We start from the raw sequence: 19,471 nt of genomic DNA, 5'->3' as shown, positions 1-19,471 counted from the left end.
CAATTCAAAAAGGATGTGGAAAAGCTTGAGAGAGTGCAAAGGAGAGCCACGTGCATGATCAGAGGTCAGGAAAACAGATCTTATGATGAGAGGCTGAGAGTTATGGGACTCTTCAGCCTGGAAAAGCGCACGCTCAGGCATGATCTGGTGGCCACCTATAAGTTTATCGGGGTGATCACCAGGATCTGGGGGAATGTCTGTTCACTAGAGCACCCCAGGGGATGACAAGATTAAATGGTCACAAACTCCTCTATGACTGTTTCAGGCTGGACATAAAGAAGAACTTCTTTACTGTCCGAGCCCCCAAGGTTTGGAACAGACTGCTGCCAGAGGTGGTTCAAGCACCGACTTTGAACACCTTCAAGAGACAGTTGGATGTTTATCTTGCTGGGATCCTATGACCCCAGCTGACTTCCTGTGCCTGGGACAGGGGGCTGGACTCGATCTTCCGAGGTCCCTTCCAGCCCTAATGTCTATGAAAAATCAACCACTACTCTGGTGGGATTTTGTCAGGGCTAGAGGCATACCTGGGCACTACTGCACCCTCAGCAGTGGTGCACAAGGCAACAGCGGTTCAGCTGAGCTGCAGGTGACCGCAATGGTTGGGCCATCACTGCAGCAACTACAGTTTTTGCACACCTGTCCCTCCTTAACTATGCTACTGCTACTTCAAATGTCAAGGAAAGGCCCCAGGTGTTAAATCAATTAAAAACTATACTGAAAAAAATCTGATTGGTGTTTGTATGGTGTGTGCAAAATATTGTAAGTACAAAAGTCTATACTGTCAAGGGCCCAGTTATAAGCGAACTCTCTGTATGTCAAATGTAATTCTTATGGTTCTTTTGGATGAGAAGTCTAACTTATAATTGTAACAATACAGTACATTTCCTTCAGCTTTGCGTTGACATCTCAGGGTGTCACAGAATCCAGTGGCAGAGGGCACTGAGATCCAAGAAGTCCTGCTGCAATGTTTAGGATCCTGTGGCGCAGAACATGCTGGGAAGTCTAATGGGCAGCATTCATTTCATTTTAGTTTGTTAAAGTTAGCTACTGATATTAAATAAAGTCAAGGGAAGACTGGGTAACAAAAGCCCCTGTACTCTAATAGAGAGTCTAAATTCTATAGGGCTGTCCTGGAACTCTGCAGCACTTTTGGACAGGGAAATTCTATGATAATGTTTAGATATGAAGATTATATTTAGTTTGGAAGACAGCCTTCATGTTTTTTAATATTACGTAATTGTTTCACTTTTCTCTACATTTACACTTTTTAATATCTTAGGAATTATGGTAAATTTCACTGAGAATATTTTAACAATGAATGACAATACTGACAACGTTTTGCTCATCTTACAGAATTTGGCAGCTACACTGGTAGTTTTTCACACTTGAAGAGGGGTGGGAAATAGTTTGGAATTGTAGCAAACACCAGTCATGCCTCTCCTACATCAATCAACAGTTAAATAGTTAATTTTCACATTTAAATGGTTAAAGGTTTGAGTTAACTCACTTGTAACAAAAAAAGACCAAAACAAAATTCTCTAGACTGTTTCAAAGCCATCTGCAACAGGTCAAGAAAAGTATTGATTTATTCACATTTTCTGTTCTTTCCTTCACAGCTATGACATCTAACAATATAAGTTGCTGAGTCTTTTATTTTTTTAAAAAACCCCAGATTCTGTGGCAGAATTTTGTGGCAAAGGCAAATTAATATGCATTTTATGTGAAACTGAACATATTAAAATATTTTCCAAAAGTTAAATCTGCATTTCTGAAGGATGTAAAAACAGCTAATCTACAGTGTTTATGCCCTCCACAAACTCACATGACAACAAGGAATTACTCTTGTTTCACACTACTGCATAGAGTTGCAAAATGAGTATTTCCTTACAGACGAAGCTCAGTTACTTGCATACAGAAATACTGGCTGCTACAAAGGCCAGTGTAACAGGGAACAGAAACATGTTTCTCAAAGCAAGGACAGGTCTCACCTAATCTAATTGAAGGAGGAATCTGGCAAATTAAGAGTGCTGACCTGACTGAAGAACGTTCAGTGAATCTTGACAATAAGGACTGCCAAAGTGAGGCAAACAACTGTCGGTACCTTTTACACAAGGTGTTGCTCATAAGGCTACCAATCCCGCATACAATGCTCCATATTGATGAAAATAGCCCCCTATTTGGTGGGAAACATTCTACCATCACTTTTCTGTCAATACTACAAAATCATTCATTAGTAAGTCCAGACAAATTATAAAAGTCTACATATCTATTAATAAAAGTTCTTCCAAGGAGTTAATGAGTGCTGCTGCACTTTGTATCAAAAGTGAAACACCATCATATCCATCTGTATAACTTGCCTGTTCAACACTACTTAATAGATTCATCCGATGAGGGCAAAACATGAACCTATTCCTGGCTAATGAGAATTTACCTTAAGGTGATACATCATCTAACCCAGTTTCTAATAAATTGTTGCTAGTCCTTATGGTTTCAAGTATAAATCCAGTGAACACATACAGTGCTGTCTTCCTCAATAGGTAGAAATGTCAAGTAAGAACCATATGTAGTTCAGATCCTGGGCTCATTCCTTTAGGCCAAGTACAGACTGTCAAAAAGCCTGAGGCTGAATTGATTCAGTCTTTTCAGGTTAGTCTAAGATGAAAACCAATAAGCAAATGAACAAACATTCATTCTTGATTCAGGAAATTCAGCCACAGTGGCTCAAGCCACAAGCCAGGGGCGCTAGAGCACAGCTTTCTGGCACTTAGCCAACATGAGCTGTGTGTTTGCTGCTTCTTCCTGCTGCCCCTCAGATTTCTGGGGTTTGCAGTCCAGACTCACTGTAGCATGACTCTGCAGAGTTGCTCATCACTTCCTCTTCCTGCTTCCACGTGCCTCTGGGATTTGTAGTCCAAAGTTGCAGCCAGCACTAAGCAAACAGGGCAGAGCAGGGCAGCTTTGTACTCAGGGGAAGGGAAGTTTAACTCCCCGCCCCACTCCCTGGCCCCAGACCCCAGCTGGGTTTTACCTGGACGGACCAGTGAGCCAGTCCTCACTGCTCCAGCCAGGAAGCAGAGGGGTGGGGTCAGCCCTGCTCTCTGGAGCAGACAGCACATCCCAATCCAGGGCTCCAAATGCTAGGATGCTGGGAAACTCCAATTTAACTTGAACCAGGAAGGGGTCTGGGACAGACGTTCCATAAACTGGTTTGACCTAAATCAATTACACCTTATACTACATTCAACCAGGTTCATCTTAAACCAGTTTCAGCCATTTTGAACCTAGTTTGTGCGCACTGAGCTTCTATTCTGGTTTAAACCAGTTTCTGGTCATCTAAACCGGTTTATGTGCAACTTCTGTCCCAAAGTCTGAAATGTCAGACTCATGCTTGGGGGTTCCTCCATGGCTGCAAACAGAACCCCCTCCCCCCCACACACACACACACACTCCCCTCTAACTTTCTGAATCAAGAGTCTCCTTCCCTGCTGTTCCAGTTTCTAAGCACTTGTGGTATATGTGAGCATGTAAACATCAAACAAGGCATTTGTTTTTTAGCGCTCAAAACACTCAGATATACTTCCTGTCCTAAAAGTTCTCTCAGAATTAATGAACAAAACAGAAAAACAGATTGATTACAGAGAAAATGGACTACAAAAGCAACAACATTTTAAAACAGGAAAAGCTTATGGGAAACCCTTTTCCACAGAAGTTTTAAAAAAATTCTTTGGTGTGAATTTGCTAGCATGGCACTGAGGTAAACATGAGAGTTACAAATACTGGACATGCTAATTTAAATTCTACTGGAAAGTTTAAGGAATCGGCTTCACTAGTGTTACAGTAAAGTCTTATTCTGATTTAAAGAAAAATTTTCAACCATTTTTAAATTCCACTTATGCAAGGGTTAGAAATTCAGCCCTATCCATTTCCTTCATAAAACAAAAATTAGTAAAATAATTGAAGACTGATAACCAAGTTCAAAAACAAACTTTGTCATTTAATAATGAAAGCTCATTATTGAACAATGCAGATTAGTCAGTTCACTCAACACCTTTCTATACTGGTTTTAAATGCATTTTACAAGAGTAGCTCACATTTTTATTTTTCTGCACTTCATTCAGTTTCATTGCTGAGGACAGACAAGTCAGTATCATCTTCTAATTCTTGTACTAAGAGACTGCTTCCATCATTATGTTGTTGGTTACATTAGAGGAATATTCTTTATTCTATTTTAAGTGCATTCTAAAATTTTTTAAATGAATTAAACATTAACAGCCACTGGTTTTAGTATAGACAACCTGCAATTTCTGCTTTAATAGGAGGCCAGCAATTTTATAGTTACAATACAGCTGTATTGTACTAAATACTTCCTGATCATTATTTTTTCTTACAAGGGTGCTTGGCCAAGATAAGCTTATGAGAGAAAAAATGCAGAAGTAAATCTTATGCAAAGTTTCAAGCTAGAAATTATAACAAAAAAAATGTAAAGCTTTATAAAAGCTTCTCTTTCTCTCGCATAATAATTTTATTTCCTAAAACCAATTGATTTAAACAACAAAAATGTTCATGGCATCAGCTGGTACACAGGTCTTAAACTTTCTTACTGTATTTACTCTTTAACCATTACAACTGAAAATGCACTGTCCAAGTTTGGTTATCTCAAGTAGCCAGACTCATTCTATTTGTTTTCCAAAGTGACGGTTCCTTTATTTCTTTGGAGCCACTTGGTCAACTTCTTAAATGGACAAATACTTGTGTAACACTAAAGTTAATACGACAAACCAGGACAAACAAAATATGGAATGAAAAGTTATCTGTAATTTTACAGTAACTGTCAAAGCATTATAACAGAGGAAAGTGTTAACATTCTGAGAGGAAAAACCCTAAAGTGTAATCAAGCCACAAAGCTACTGGACTGAACTGGACTATAGTCAGAGTAGGCACAAGCCCCCATGTAGATATAAACCATCATTCAATCTGAATAAACCTACACATAAGAGATTTTCCAGAGTCCCTTAACTACAAGGTTGTAACTGTCCGGCTACTTTATAAAATATTTGTATATTATTTGTAAATATAATATGCAATACAGCACTTCATACACTTAAAAAAGCAAAAAGTATCTTTACAGCATTAGCATTTTGGTTGGATGAGAAATAAGATAAGAGAAAGCAAAGGCTAAGATAAATAAATTAAGAAAAACTTGGGTGTGTGTCTTAATTTTAAGGAAACACAGAATCAAGCAAACATTAGATTGTAGAGGGACCAATGCTGTAAAAAATTACTCACTAATGAGTCCTTAAAGTCATGTCACCAAACTATTTATATAAGCACCAATGAACTGCCTGACTGAGTAATTTTTTGAACAAAAGTGGGTCCCTGGGCTTTTAGAAAATGAAACAGTTGGTCTAAATTGAAATGAATTGAATTTGCATCCCTTTTGTTTGTATGAACATGAACTGTATGATAACACAGGCAATCTTCAAACAGTCTGAGTTCATCGGTTCTCATATTGTATGTTCAGTCATTAGCCAAGAAGAAAGTTATATAAAACTTAAGCAGACTTAAATCAATCTTTAACAGGAGTCCAGTTTTTCAGGTCCACTGCAAGCAGTTACCATACTGCAAGCACAAGTAACACTTAGCAAATGATGCAATGCCCAATCAAGGGTAGGGAGATAACTTGGTGGTGAAATTCCTATGCACAACAAGGAGGTGAAAAGGCCAGAGGAGGCCTTAGCGTCCATTCACGTGAGGGTTTGACTACTACTGTAACATCTCTGCCCGTTTTTCCTTAGAAATGTATGTAATGATAGAAAAACACTCGAAGTGCTGTGTTACTTCTGTTTCTATAGAAGTGTAACAGACTGTAACAGAAGGGACATTCATCTGTAGGGGGTGTTTCATGGTGAGCCAAGACCAGGCTAAGCCTGGGAGATTTTTTGTCCCGCTGAGGACACCAGAACAAAAGGCCTGGAGCAATCCTGCCTACAGGCCCTGGAAACAAGGTCCCTCAGAGCCCCAGAGTTCCCCAGCCAGGATGGGCGGCCGCCAGGGTCTGGGGCAGCAGGTTGGCAGTTGGGAGCGGAGGGAGGGACCCACCACTGTGAGGCGACTGCAGGGATCTCTCTGGAGGACCAGAGCCGTGAATAAGGAGAGCGAGCAGAGCCCAGAGGCGAGCCTGGCTCTGAGTCAAGGGGAAGCACCTGGGGCCTAGAGTTTACAAACAGGCATAGATAGCCTTCTCATCTTGTAGTGAACCCTCACATGGGGGGCTCTGAGGGAGTGACCAACCAGGACCACAGACCCACCAACCCTGTCTGAGGGGCAGAAACTATTGTAAATAGTTACCTATTGTGTCAGAGTGCGTTTACAGGAGGTATCCCCACACTGGGATCCTGAGGTTCCTCATTAGCCCAAAGGAACCCAGAGGACAGGTCTAGCTGGTACCCCATGGTGCCACAAACTGCCACGGGCTGTGGTTAGCACCCCACAGCGGGGTGTTACAAAAGAAAAAACTCTATGCTTTAATCCAACTATTGCTTTTATAGACACGAATCATAACTGAAACAAGATTCTTAAATAGAATTAACCATGGCCCCTTCTGTTAATGGCACGTGTAGCTAGTGATACATGGACTGTTGTAGTCCAGAGCACAAATTACAATTTTATAAAGAGAGAAAGCTGAACTAAGCCAGGACCAGACAACAGAGAGGCTATGTGAATAAGGAATTTTATACTTGAACACATTTGAAAAAGAATACCATATTTTATCACATAACATACACCTCCAGTAAGACGTGCATTCTTCACTCTGTTTTCCTACAAAAAAAAAGAGATTTTTCCAGAGTTACTGGCACCTAGAGCAGGAACAGAGCCCCATCTTCAGCTCCCCTTTCTGCTCAGGCAAAAACTAGTTTTAACCCTTTCACAGCAAAACTTTCAGCAGCTCTTGGTTGCTCAGCCAAAAACTGAAACTGGAGCTGCTGCTGAAGACTGACCTCCATAGAATCCAGGATTCTGAAAAAAACTAAAACCAGTCTGGAGGACTGTGAAATCAGAGATCAGAAGCCACGAGTAGCTAACAAACAGAAAAACTGTCAAAGAAATTAAGCATATCAGAGCAACATCCGTTTAAAGTTCTCCTTTGTCATATTATTAGGATAATTTTTCCATACTACTGTCAGCATGTATTTCAAAGTATTCTGAGTTGCATTCACTGACAAAGTAAATGAATTTACAACAAAAGTTGGGAAATGCCTGATCTTTTAAAATATTTTTCTTACCATCCACAAGATTGAACCTGTAGGCTGCTCAACCTGCTGTGATCCACTCCATCTGGATTTTACTGTTGCCAGACCAAAATCTCCTATTTTAACTGTACGGTCCTCATGAAGAAATATGTCTAAAATGTCTATTAAGGAATTTCTATCACGTAAGTCAGCTTGGTCCAATACATTTCATGCATTGTCTGATTAGGACAGCAAATACCATTTTTAAGTTTAGAGTCTTCCCTGAAACACCTTCAAATAAGTCTGCCTCTTTAATCTTTATTTTATTATATACACATAGAGAACATCTAACACTCAGGGGAAACTATGATATTCAAATAGAGAGGATAGAACAATAGGACTAGCCAGTTCCAAGTTATTATTTAATGCACTAACCTTATCTCCAGATAGCAAGTTAAATAAAATTAACCATAGAGCTGACCAATAAAAGTATTCTTTGAGGAAGTTGCAGGAGACAGGGAAAGGTGAAAGGCAATGAACATCCATTTTCAGTTTGAGAACTAGAAAATTTCAATTCCAAAAGATGCTACAGATGTGTGAGAGGCAGATCTCTCTCACTTTAAGTCATCTAGCAGACCTTAATGAGAAGAGCAGACTAAATTATGTTAATGAAAAATAGTTGCACTGTAAATGTCCACAGCAATTCTCTGGTCTTGCACTGAAAATGAGAAGCTCTATTTGCTTAGAGAACTGAGGTTGGCAGATGTTCTACAATGGTCTTTAAAAAAAAAAAAGCTTCATTTTCCTTTTTATAATGGCAGAAAGTTGCTAGAAGTAGATGATATTCAGTAAATAGAATGTTTATCCTGTACGTGTTTGGTTGATATCTTTGATACGAACTTACTAGTGAAACCCTATCACTTTTGTTCATCAAGTTTATAACAAACAAAAATTTGTGGCTTAGTTACTGCCAAAAATCACACCCCCCTTTTTAAAGTCATCTAATCATATATGGAAAATATAAATAAGTAGATTATGATTCCCCTTCAAAACATTTTTGGAAGATGGTGATATCCTGTGAAAGACAAGTAAATTTGGTAACTTCTGGAGCATCATTTTTGCATTCCAAAAGGTGTCTATGCACATGGGTAGCAAAGAATGAGCATATAAACTACAAGCCTGTACCTGCCTCAGAGATTATTTGTTCTTTTAAAAAATTACGGTAAAAAAGCTGGCAGGGAGGAGGAAGGGAGGGGAGCGGGAGGGAGAAGGGGGGGCAGGGTGGCAGCACACCACTGCTGCCGGGCCCTGCCAACAGCTGGGAAGGAGGAGAGGAATGGGGTGGGGAGGCAAGTGAATGCAGACCAGACAGACCCAAAACCGGGGGGGGGCGGCGAGCAGCGCAGGACCCAAAGCAGGGGGGTGGGACCTCTATCCTGCCCCCTCACCCTTCATTCCTGTCAAAACCATTCTGCCCTGTTGTGGTCTTTCTGAGTTCTTTACAACAGAAAAATTGCTCTATTTTTTTCTGCAGGCAAAAAACAAGTGAAAACGAAGACCTGGCATTTTCTGAGGGATGCCTAGAGTTGAATGAGGGGTGCTGAGTCAAAAATGTTTGAGACCCACTTTTCTAAGAAGACAGAGGATGTATAAATTTAACCTCAAGTCTTACAATTGTTTCTCTGGCATGTGAGCAACACCTCAGTCTTTTACAGGTTAAGAGAGAACATGTTATCTGTATTACTCATATTCTATTTTACATCCATCTTTGCAGTTCAAATTGTAATACATAACTTTGGAGACAAAGGTATGATTTTGATTAAATAAATTACGTCATCTATTTTTTAGGCATTTCAAATGCACTGCATAGCACAGGTATTTACATACCTTTTATATACAGTCTTTCATGTTAAAATTATTTTCAAGTTTATAAAAAGTTTAACACATTTTTAAAGTTGCATTTTTAAAGCTCTCATTTTTCTCCTTTACTACTTCACAATGGTTTAAGAGATTATAAATCAAGATTTTAAAAAATTAAAATCAATTTTCTGTCTACTATACAGGGTGATGAAAAAGTCAGGACCCATGGGCATTATAACATTTATTCTAGTAAATGTTCAAACTGACTACCATTAACTTCAACACATTACTCAATTCTGTTTTGAAATGATGCTAGGGCTTTTCTTTCATTAATTTGTGGCATTTTTCACCTAAAAATGACAAAAGAAAAACAATTAATAAATATGTTATAATGTCTATGGGTCCTGGCTTTTGGGCCATCATGTATATCAGAGCCTCCAAAACAAATTTTTGTTAAAATAATTCATAATAGGATTAGAGGAAAGGAAATACAAAGAATATTTTGTTTAAAAATGTGTTTTAAAATCTGCTTTTTAACCTGTTATCCAATTGCTAATCTACAGCCCCGAAGAGAGGGTTTGGAACAGGCCTGGCCCCGAAGCAGCAGGAGTGAGGGGGGAGAGAGCAGACCCGTTTGCCCCTGCCCCTGACTGGATGAGAAGCGAGGGCGGAGCCAGGACCAGACACAGGACTCTGCCCCCGCCCATGATGGCAGGGAGCGCACCACTGCCACCACTGGCCCCTGACAAAAGCCAGGACGGAGGGGGAGGGAGGGCACAGTGATGGCACCCCAATGCCAATGCTGGGCCCTGCCAACAACTGGGAGGAAGGGAAGCGGGGAGGAGGCAGGTGAACGTGGGCCAGGTAGACACGAAGCACGGGGGTGGGGGCAACAGGCCTTGACCCCAGGGTAGGGGATGGGGGGAGCAGGGCCAGACCCAAAGCATGGCAGGGGAGCCAGAAACAGGCCTCTGTCCCCACCACCCCCTCAATCATTCTTGATGGGCAACTGGCTAGTGAGCATATAAACGCTAAGCCTCTATCTGCCTGAGAGATTATTTGTTCTTTTAAAAAATTATGGTAATTATAACTGGGATGTTACAATTTCACAGATGATTTTTACAGCAATAATAAATCAGTTATGCGGATGCAAGTTAAAACAGTTGAAAACATTAAATGAAGAAAAGGATACTATTTGATTTCATGTCTCTGTGGATGATATTCTTTGCATGTAAATAGCTGTGAAAATAAAAAGTACTTTTAAAATTTCTAAATTTGAACATGTATTCATACTATATAGACAAGTCAAAATTAATATAAATAAAATCACAAAAATAAAATTACCCTGAATTAATTATAAAATAACAATGGCAAATATTTCAAGGTCATAATTCTATACGTGTTAAAATCAAAAACTAGATGCTGTTCACCCTTAATAATGTACATTAGTTTTAATTTCACCTGTCCATAATTAAGATTAAAGTGACAGAATACCTATTATTTCTGCAGATTTTTCATAAAGAGATTTATGATTATCTTCCATTTTGCTGTTTAGGCAGTACCAGTGAAAATTTTTCCTTCAATAGGAAGAAACACATTATAGGAATTGTCATTACCCTTCCCTATGGGTCTTTTTATCCTGAAACAGTCACAAAAAGTAAAGGCAATCCATCATGAAAGTAAAATCAGTGCTGCCTATTACTGTATTAATCTATGTTTAATTATGATTAGATTCATTAAGAATTTATACCTGCAAAGCTTAAATGAATTTAAACTTGCTTTGACAAATTAAGATCAAAACTTCCATCTTCTTCTCCTTCAGAAAGCAAATCAAACAACTGTGTACTTCTCTAATTCCAAGCTAACAAGAAGTCTCCAAAATGACATCCTCTAAAAGGGCATCTTGCCACTACCCTCCCATCTCATATGTAAGAGCAAAGCACCGGACTCTGCAGCATTTTTTTCTGCATAACTTTTTTAACGTACTTAAACAAAGGTATTTTAGGTGTTTTGAAATATTAAATAGGTATCATCCACAATATCATTTGAAAGCCCCTTGATAACATTATCTTTTTTAATGATTTATAACAGATGGTGGAGTATGAACATCATTTTCAAACCCCATGAGTTTTAGGGCAGTGAATTCTCTACATTAGTTTTTCCTAAAGATGATCAAGGGATCAGACTAGATCGAACTGCCAATCCTACTCACTCCATTCCTTGTGCCGTCTGTCGGGCAATTTCAATACGCTGGAACATTTCGAATTTGGTCTCTTGAACATGAATATGTTTATACAGACTGCTTCCTTCACACCACTGAGTAACAATAGCCAGATTATCTTTCGTCATATAGCCCATGAATAACAAAATATTTACATGTCGTGTTTTCCTAATGGAAAAAAAACAAAGAAATGAATGACTATCTTCTATTTTTTAAATTCCCTGAAGTATGTATTCTTGGCTATGGGGACACTGTGAAAGTTCCCAATCAAAAATATATCCTCTTCCCTCAAAACTATTTATGAAATATACACATGTGTTAAAGGGTTCTTTTTAAATTGTTAACAAAACATAGCATAATTACCTGTTACTAATTAACAGAAAAAGCATGCCTTCTAAACTTTGTGGTTTTTTCCACTTAGTTTTACATTTGATGCAAGAACATTTTCAGAGCCCAAATAAATACAATTATTACTTAATATAATCATCCTAATGCTACAGGTTTCCCTTGCTTTATGTGGTTTCTGTATGTGCCAATTTTCTCTTGTGCAATGACCCTTTTAATACCAAAAAATTGTTATATGCAAGGTAAATTCACTCTTATGCTATCAGTGTGGTGGAAGCCCACAGTCAGCTGCTTTGTGTGGTGCATTGTGGGAGTAGCACACACCAAAATCTAGTTTCTTGTGTGGATCTGTGCTCCTTGCTTGTCGTCTGTGACACGTGTTTCTGTAGTTGCTATCCCCATTATGACAGCATGCCCTGTGTGTACTGTCTGCTATTGGCGAGTACCAAAATTGTCTTGTAAAAGTGGTAGAAATGCTTTTGAGGGTCAGTACAGCCGAGGTCTTGGAATGTATCCTTATTTGTTACATCGCAAAGTAGGTTCTCTTACGCGAATTTGAGTTATGCACTGTTTTCCAGGAACACATGTACAGCATAAAGTGAGGGAAACCTATACTAAGAAATTTATTACTCCAGTATGTTTAATTTACAACCTAAATAATTCACAAACGTGATAACAGTTGTTCTCTCATGCACTAACTGGCTCTTAATTGTAGGATTCAACTTCATTACAATGGACTGTCCAAAGATATTGGGCAAAAAACAGACAGTAATTAAAAGCAAAGAGGTTCAGAAGTGCACTAAAACAGTTAAAAGCACATAAATCATGAGTAAGCAGAGAAGTAACACACCTTAAGCTTAATGCATTTTTTCTAGCATTGATGATGATCTTATCTAAAGAAAGTGTTATTGAAATACTCCAGAGCAAGGTAAAATTAAAGTATGTCAGTCACTACGACAGAGCAGGGATGGGCACCCTATGGCCCACAACCCAGCCGATGGATGTGGGGCTTTAGCAGCATTCAGCAGTGGGACAAGTGGCAATGGCAGGGGGTGCTCTCACCCTGCTGCTGCATGGACAGACTACCACACAGGGTGTTCTACCTGGGCCACCATGGGGACAGGGGCAGCAGCAGGCAGGTTTTAATGCCCCAGCCAGCCACTTCTGCCTCAGGGTGCGTCATTCTGGTCTATGGACAGAAAATGTTGCCTACCCTATCAAACAATAGCAATTTTTCCTGATAAAAAAAAGTGAGATGGCATAGTGTTGCAAAATGTTATCTATCAGCTCACCTTAATACAGCCACTTCATTTCTGAAGGCCTGAAACTGTTCTGGGGTTGGATCTACAACCTTTAATATCTTCACTGCTACATCCCCTGCAAATATATTTACCACAGGTTACCAACAATGAAACAGTCCTTAAAAAAAAAAAAAAGTCATTACATCTACATTGACATGCCCTGAGATTTTTGGACAATACCACATCTTTAATAACCTGTATAGAAGAAAACATTTCTGGAGACTAAAATTCTTGAGCTGTCAATAATTCATTTGGTTGAGATGGGGCCATAAAACCCAAACTAGAAGAGTTAATCTTTTAAATAGTTAAAGAATGTGTTCTATTCATTTACTGACTAGCTAGTAAATGGCCCCAAAAGGCACGTGCATGCTATTTTATAGAAGTTGCAGAACAAGTAACTGAAGTCTAAAAGGTAGGGGTGCACGGACAAAGATTTTTTTGGCTGATACCAATGGCCAATTATTAACCAGCCATATCGGCCAATACCGATCCACTAGCTGATATGCAGCTTGGCAGTTTAGAGAACAGCTCCCTGCTAGTAAGTCTGTGGAAGGGAAAGGGTGTGGCGGGGGGGAAAGCAGATCAAGGACCCCATGGTGAGGGAGGAAGTGGGGCAGGACAAGCGCTGCCCAGCCAGGGAGGTGAATGCGACCCCGGGAGTGGGACAGAGCCATGGACAGCTTGTCTGGAGGTATAGGTGGGGCGAGGAGAGAGGGTGGCTCCCTGCCACTGTGTACAACCCCCCAGGGAGGTATGGGGGGCATGTGCCCCCCAGATTTGTGCGCAGGGTGAAGGTGGGTTACCTGCTGCAGGCTCAAGGACAGGAGTTGTGCCAGCCTCTTCCCAGCAGAGGGATGGGTCGGGGCATCGCTGGGAGGGCGGCTACTGGGTGGGCTATAACCATCCCAAAATTCCTTACAACCCCTCCCTCCCAGTGCCGCTGCCTGCCCCAAACACAGCTCCAGGCCAGCCCAGACCAGGAAGAGGCTGGCTCAGCCCCTGGCCACAAGCCCACAGCAGGAAGCTTGCCCTCACGCTGTGCACAAATTCAGGGAGTCACATGCCCCCTATGCCTCTCCTGGGGTGCACACAGAAAAGAGAAGCTGCGCTCCCTCCACACCCCACTCCTACACCCCTCCAAATAAATGTCGAAAATAAATCTCACATCTAGAGGACACCAGCAGAAACTATGATAAAGATTAAATTAAAGTTCATAGACAAAGAAAATTTAGTATTGTATCTACTCTTTAACTATCAACTATTTGATACATCACATAACAGCTAGGGATCTCCAGAATTTGCACTGGAAAGGCGTGGTGGGTTGTCTTCTTTAATCTTGGTGCTTTAAATATGCTGTGGTTTTCACTTCCCCACCATCAAGTGCAGGCAGTGAGCGTAGGTGGTAGGGGGGCAAGCGGAGGAAAACTCCAAGATAAAGAAGCTGCACACTTCCAGTGCAAATTCCAGAGGTCTATAATGATAACATATGACCTGAAAAGCTAATGAATTAAATCTCAATGAAAACCTGTTTTGAATTTGAGAACATACCCCCAAAGAAACTTAAATTCACCAGACTGCACCATATCAAATGTTTTACTGATATCTATCACATTCCTTATGTATAAAAATGATTAGTTTTTATCTTGGTCTGTCACAGTCCACTTTGGTAAAGTCATTTTGCATTTTATGCAATTTTCTGTTTACCTTCATCTCTACCTATTCTTTCACTAAGTTATAAATAATGAGATTTAAGTCTTTAGTAAATTTTTAAAGACTTAACTCTTCTTTCATAGGGTGCATCCCATTCTCTGGTGGCTCCTAAAGATACATAATGTCTTAGAGTAAAATTAATTCCTTCCAAAGGATTAAGTTTCTGAACTAAATCAAAATACATTCAGGTTTCCTCACCTTTCCAATATCAGCAAGAAAAGAAAAAAAAATTAAGTTGAAAGTTAGGATTTATTTTCAAAGCAAATATGCCTGCAGGGAATTCATAATACTCAACAAAAATGGACATGTAATGATGAAATGAGCAAAAAAAAAAAAGAGAGAAGGGAACAAAACCAGGAAAATTGCTGAGAGAATGATGGACCTAGCAAGTGGTAATAAACATGTAGCTATTTTTAGGCACATAGGATTAAAGCAAGAAGCCAGTTAGCATTAGAGCAGAGCCAGCTGCCCTGCTACAGTTGAGAAAATTGAGAATGCCGTTCCAAGTCGCACATTTATTCTGATGGCCCTAAAATTCATGTGCCTTATGGGATCACAGGGTATTCCTGTTCCAAATCTGGGTTCATCCGAGTCAGAGACGTCTAACATACAGCCTTCTCTTCTCCCTGGAGCAGGGCTGGGACAGAGGGGGCAGGGAACAGGGAGAGGAGGGAAACAGGGGGTGTGGTAAATCTTTCCTAAACATTAACTGGCTCTACCAAGGTTAACTGGCTCTACATTTGAGGATTAAACCACAAACATCTCATTGTGCCCAAAATGCTGTCAGTGAAGTAATTCCAGCTAGCTCACAGTACCCACTGAGAAAGCATAAATCAACAAAAAACAGGCTCTCTAGATAGTTGCAAACCTACTGCTCTAAACCACAAAATAGATTGTGCAGCACAAAGTTGTTTTTAGCTTGCCAGGCTTTACATTACCTAGGTGGCTCATGGGACCATCAGAAGCCACTGGGGTTGACCAGCTAGCACATGGCAGCTGGTATGTGGGTACTTTCCAAAAAATCAAAACAAAGGAAAGTATCTTGCTACAGTCTGCTTCTGTGAAAGGGTTTTTTAATTATTATTCTGAGAAAACTACTGAGGCACAATCCAAAATTAAGGCACTCCAGCTACTATCAAATAAGCTATAATGCCCACAAGCACCACAGAATGCTGTGCCAACAATCAAAACATACTCAATTTTCATCCCTAAAAAGCTTATAGATGCAAGTAAACTCAATTCAGAGTAGAAAGCACTATTTTCTAATTTACTCACTTAAGCAACGCAGACTTCCTGTTCTCTATTCTGCAGCTGGAATTAGGTTCAGAACACATACAGATGCTGTATTTATTAGGGGTGTGCGAAACTTTGGTTGCTGATTTGATTCAGAGAAGATTCAGCCGGATTCGGAGGCCAAATCACTGACTCCGAATCAAATCAGGAGAACAAAAAAACCCTCCAAATCAATTCATAAAAGATTCAGAGATTTGGAAGGCAGCCTTTCAGGGGAACAGAAACTGAGAAGAGGGAGCAGGAGCAGGAGCAGGAGCAGGAGCAGGGGGGAAAAGCCTGACATCATCTCTAGCTGACTGGTGACTCTGATATTTCCCCGAGTCCCCTTCCAATCACTGTGCTCGGCTGAGGGGTGGGGGTGAGGGACATGGAAAAACATAGAAACAGAATGTAAGCCTCTGTCTGCAGCTTTTCTGTCATTTTTGTGAGCTGTTTCTGCCTGAGCAACAGTGACTGAAAGGTACTACTGGACTGGCTTATCTTCCTAGTCAGTCTCCTGCTAGTTTCTGTTCTTGGAAAGGACTGGATACAGTTTACTAATTAGAATCTCTCTACTTATCCATATCCAAACCATTTCTTTCAACTTATTCTTCCCCCCAAAATCTCATTTTTGTTCTCGTTATTTCCAACCCCCACACACACACTTTAAAAGAAAGCTGTGTTTTCCACAGCAGTGTGATCCATCACTGTGCAGGAAAGCACATACATTACACACTCACACACATACAGTACACAGAAAAGAAGAGGTATTAATATTATTAATTACACACACACACACACACACACACACACACAGTAAACACAACAGAGAAGAAGTGATAGTACTAGTCAGACACATACAGTAATCAGAAAAGAAGTAAATATTAGTTGCACACAAACACAGAAGATGACATATTACAGCTGCACACGCACACAGACACATTTTCCAGCACAGGAAAAATTAATATGTAGTGTGCTGGAAAGGCAGGTACCAGGTCTTCTGGCAGGGGAGGGAGAAGGGCTAGAGGGACTAGGGGGAGAGCTGCAAATTCCCCCCATCTCCCCCAAACAGGTCTCCTTCTCCAGAAAGCATCTTGGAAGAAGCTGAGGTTGTGGAGGCAAGTGGCTCAGCTGAGTCAGCTCCTGTTGTTGTGCCTCAGCCAGCTGAGAAGGGGGATAAGGCAGGATCCCCACCCTCAACTCAGAAGCAGGGGACTAGTGTAGTGTGGGATCACTTTGAGGTGGCAGATGATCCCAAGTATGCTATCTGCCAGCACTGCCAAAGGCAGATCAGCCAGGCCAAGGAGGTGAAACACTTCACCTCCATGGTGATGCTGCTGCATCTCAGGAGGCAGCACCCCCTTGCCTTTGCTCCTCCTGAGCCTGGCACCAGTAGGAGTGTGCCCAAAAAGAAGTCCCCATCTCACTCCAAAGCCCCTGTTCCCATGAAGCAGAGGCAGGCCACCCTGGACCAGTGGGGGAAGCCACAGATAAAGAGGGGCACATTGCAAGGGCAAGCAAAGCCACACAGAACGTTGCGGAGATGCTTGCTCTGGATGGCCAGCCCTTCTCCTTAGTTGAGTTCAGGTGGCTCACGGCACTCATGGCCCCATCATACCAAGTGCCTGCACGCACCACCTTTACCAGGACGGTGGTGCCCTCCCTGTATGAGGCGTGCAGCAAGTACTTGAGGAAGGAGCTGCACAAGGCAGGACCGCAGGTAGCCTTCCACTTCACCTCAGACATCTGGAGCAGCTGGGGTGGAGATCATGCCTACCTCTCCCTCACAGGTGTGATCAGTCAGGCAGTCAGTGGGCCCTCCTACAAGCAGAGGCGATGAACGAGTCTCACATGGCAAAGGAGATCATGGTGGCCATAAACCGCATGGTGCAGGGGTGGCTTGTTGGGAAGGGAGAGCTCACCCGTGGGTTCATGGCCACCAACAACGGGGCCAATATGGTCAAGCCGGTTCATGATGCCAACTTTGTTGGCATCCGCTGTGTGGCACACATGCTGCACCTCACAGTCAGGGATGCCTGGGACGGGGACAGGGTTGCTGGTGATGGCACTGTCACTACCACCCAGCTGATTTCAGAATGCAGGAAGGTGGCAGGCTACTTCCACCGAAGCATCAAGGAGGGCAAGATACTGCAGGACAAACAGAGAGCGCTAAACATCCCACAGCACAAAATCATGCAGGATGTGGAGACTTGGTGGAACTCCACCAACCTAATGCTGGAAAAGCTGGTGGAGCAACAGAAGGCCACCCATGAAATGGCCTTGCCTGGGGAGATTGGGATCAGCAGCCCCCTTAACAGAGCTGAGTGGGACATCATCTCCCAGATCTTCATGGTCTTCAAGCCATTCCTCGAGGCCACCAAGACCCTGAACACTGGCAAAGCCCTCCTTAGCCAGGTGATCCCTGTAGTCAAGGAGCTTGAGAACCCAATGGACAAGTTCCACAGGATCAATGTTCCTGGCTGGGGCAAGCTGCTTTCACCAGAGGTGCAGGCACTGGTGAAGCGGCTGAAGGAGGGCATCAAAAAATGGCTGGATCCCTTGCAGTCAAGTACGGCCCATGTGCTGGTGAGCACGTGCGATCTGAGGGTAAAGGGGAGCATGTGCAGCACCAAAACCCTCTATCGTTGGATGGAGGTGCTGGTGAAAGAGTCAGGGAGGCAGAAGGGCAGAGGCAAGGAGCTGTGGAAGAGGGGGATCCACTTTCCTGTGCCAGCACTCTCAGCACCAGCACCAGCCAGTCTCCTCCATGCCAACCACTGCAACGTGGGCCAAAGGCATGGCTTCAATGTTGGGGTCAGACGCACAAGACCCCAGCCTTGGGCAGACAGGAAGCCACTGAAGCCTTGGAGCTATTCTCACCGAGGATGTGGAGCCACTGGACTGTGACCCCTTGGCCTACTGGGCACCCTGCAGCCAGGTGTGGCAGGATCTGGCCAGGGTTGCCTGGGAACACCTGTCCTGTCCACCAACCAGTGTTCTGAGCAAGAGGGTGTTCGGCATTGCTGGAGATGTTGTGACACCTCATCACACCTCCTTGGATCCTAGTTTGGTGGAGCAGCTGGTGTTCCTAAAGGTGAACCTCCCGCTGCTGGGGTCCCCCAAGCTTCACCTGGAGACCTCCTCACTCTGTCCACACCCGTTTCCATTTTTTTTTTTAAACCATTTAATGCTCCACTCTCAGACCAGGAGGGGGCACTCACTGCATCACCAGCCAACAGAAGAAAAACATGTTCCTTCTGAGCTCTCGTGCCACGACAAACTTGGAGGTATGGACTGGGAAAATGGGAAATCGGCTAAAAACAAATCTGAATTGAATACTTGCCACTTCACGCAGGCCTAGTATCGGCACTGATAAAAGGAAAATTGACATTAAAATCGGCAACCAGCCTTTTTTTCAGCTGATGTGGCCAATTAATGTCACTGCTAAATGCCACGTGCATGAATGCAGCTGCACACATGCACGCAGTCAGGAATGCAGTCCAGCAGCTTGGAGAGCAGCATTTCGCTGG

The 19,471-nt window shown here is 42.1% G+C and overlaps 1 protein-coding gene and 1 long non-coding RNA gene across 2 annotated transcripts in view; one reads left to right on the top strand and one right to left on the bottom strand.

The window, feature by feature from the left end:
* Window positions 1-7,074, top strand: part of LOC109289147 — a 19,572-nt gene extending 12,498 nt beyond the window's left edge. Inside the window, exon 3 of the long non-coding RNA XR_002095310.1 lies at window positions 7,062-7,074. This is a non-coding gene — a long non-coding RNA (uncharacterized LOC109289147). The remainder of the gene's footprint in view (window positions 1-7,061) is intronic.
* Window positions 1-19,471, bottom strand: part of RAF1 (Raf-1 proto-oncogene, serine/threonine kinase) — a 92,494-nt gene that overhangs the window by 8,688 nt on the left and 64,335 nt on the right. Inside the window, exons 10-13 of the mRNA XM_019505077.1 lie at window positions 12,951-13,035; window positions 11,305-11,481; window positions 10,285-10,331; window positions 7,287-7,405 (exon numbers count right to left, since the gene is read on the bottom strand). Coding sequence (XP_019360622.1) covers window positions 7,287-7,405; window positions 10,285-10,331; window positions 11,305-11,481; window positions 12,951-13,035 — 428 coding nt within the window. The remainder of the gene's footprint in view (window positions 1-7,286; window positions 7,406-10,284; window positions 10,332-11,304; window positions 11,482-12,950; window positions 13,036-19,471) is intronic.

Source organism: Gavialis gangeticus, unplaced genomic scaffold (genome assembly GCF_001723915.1).
Source record: "Gavialis gangeticus isolate Ggan-Ray unplaced genomic scaffold, GavGan_comp1, whole genome shotgun sequence".
In the NCBI taxonomy this organism is placed as follows: Eukaryota; Metazoa; Chordata; order Crocodylia; family Gavialidae; genus Gavialis; species Gavialis gangeticus.
Note: the sequence above shows the minus strand (reverse complement) of the source record. Positions and strands in the feature narration are given on the sequence as shown.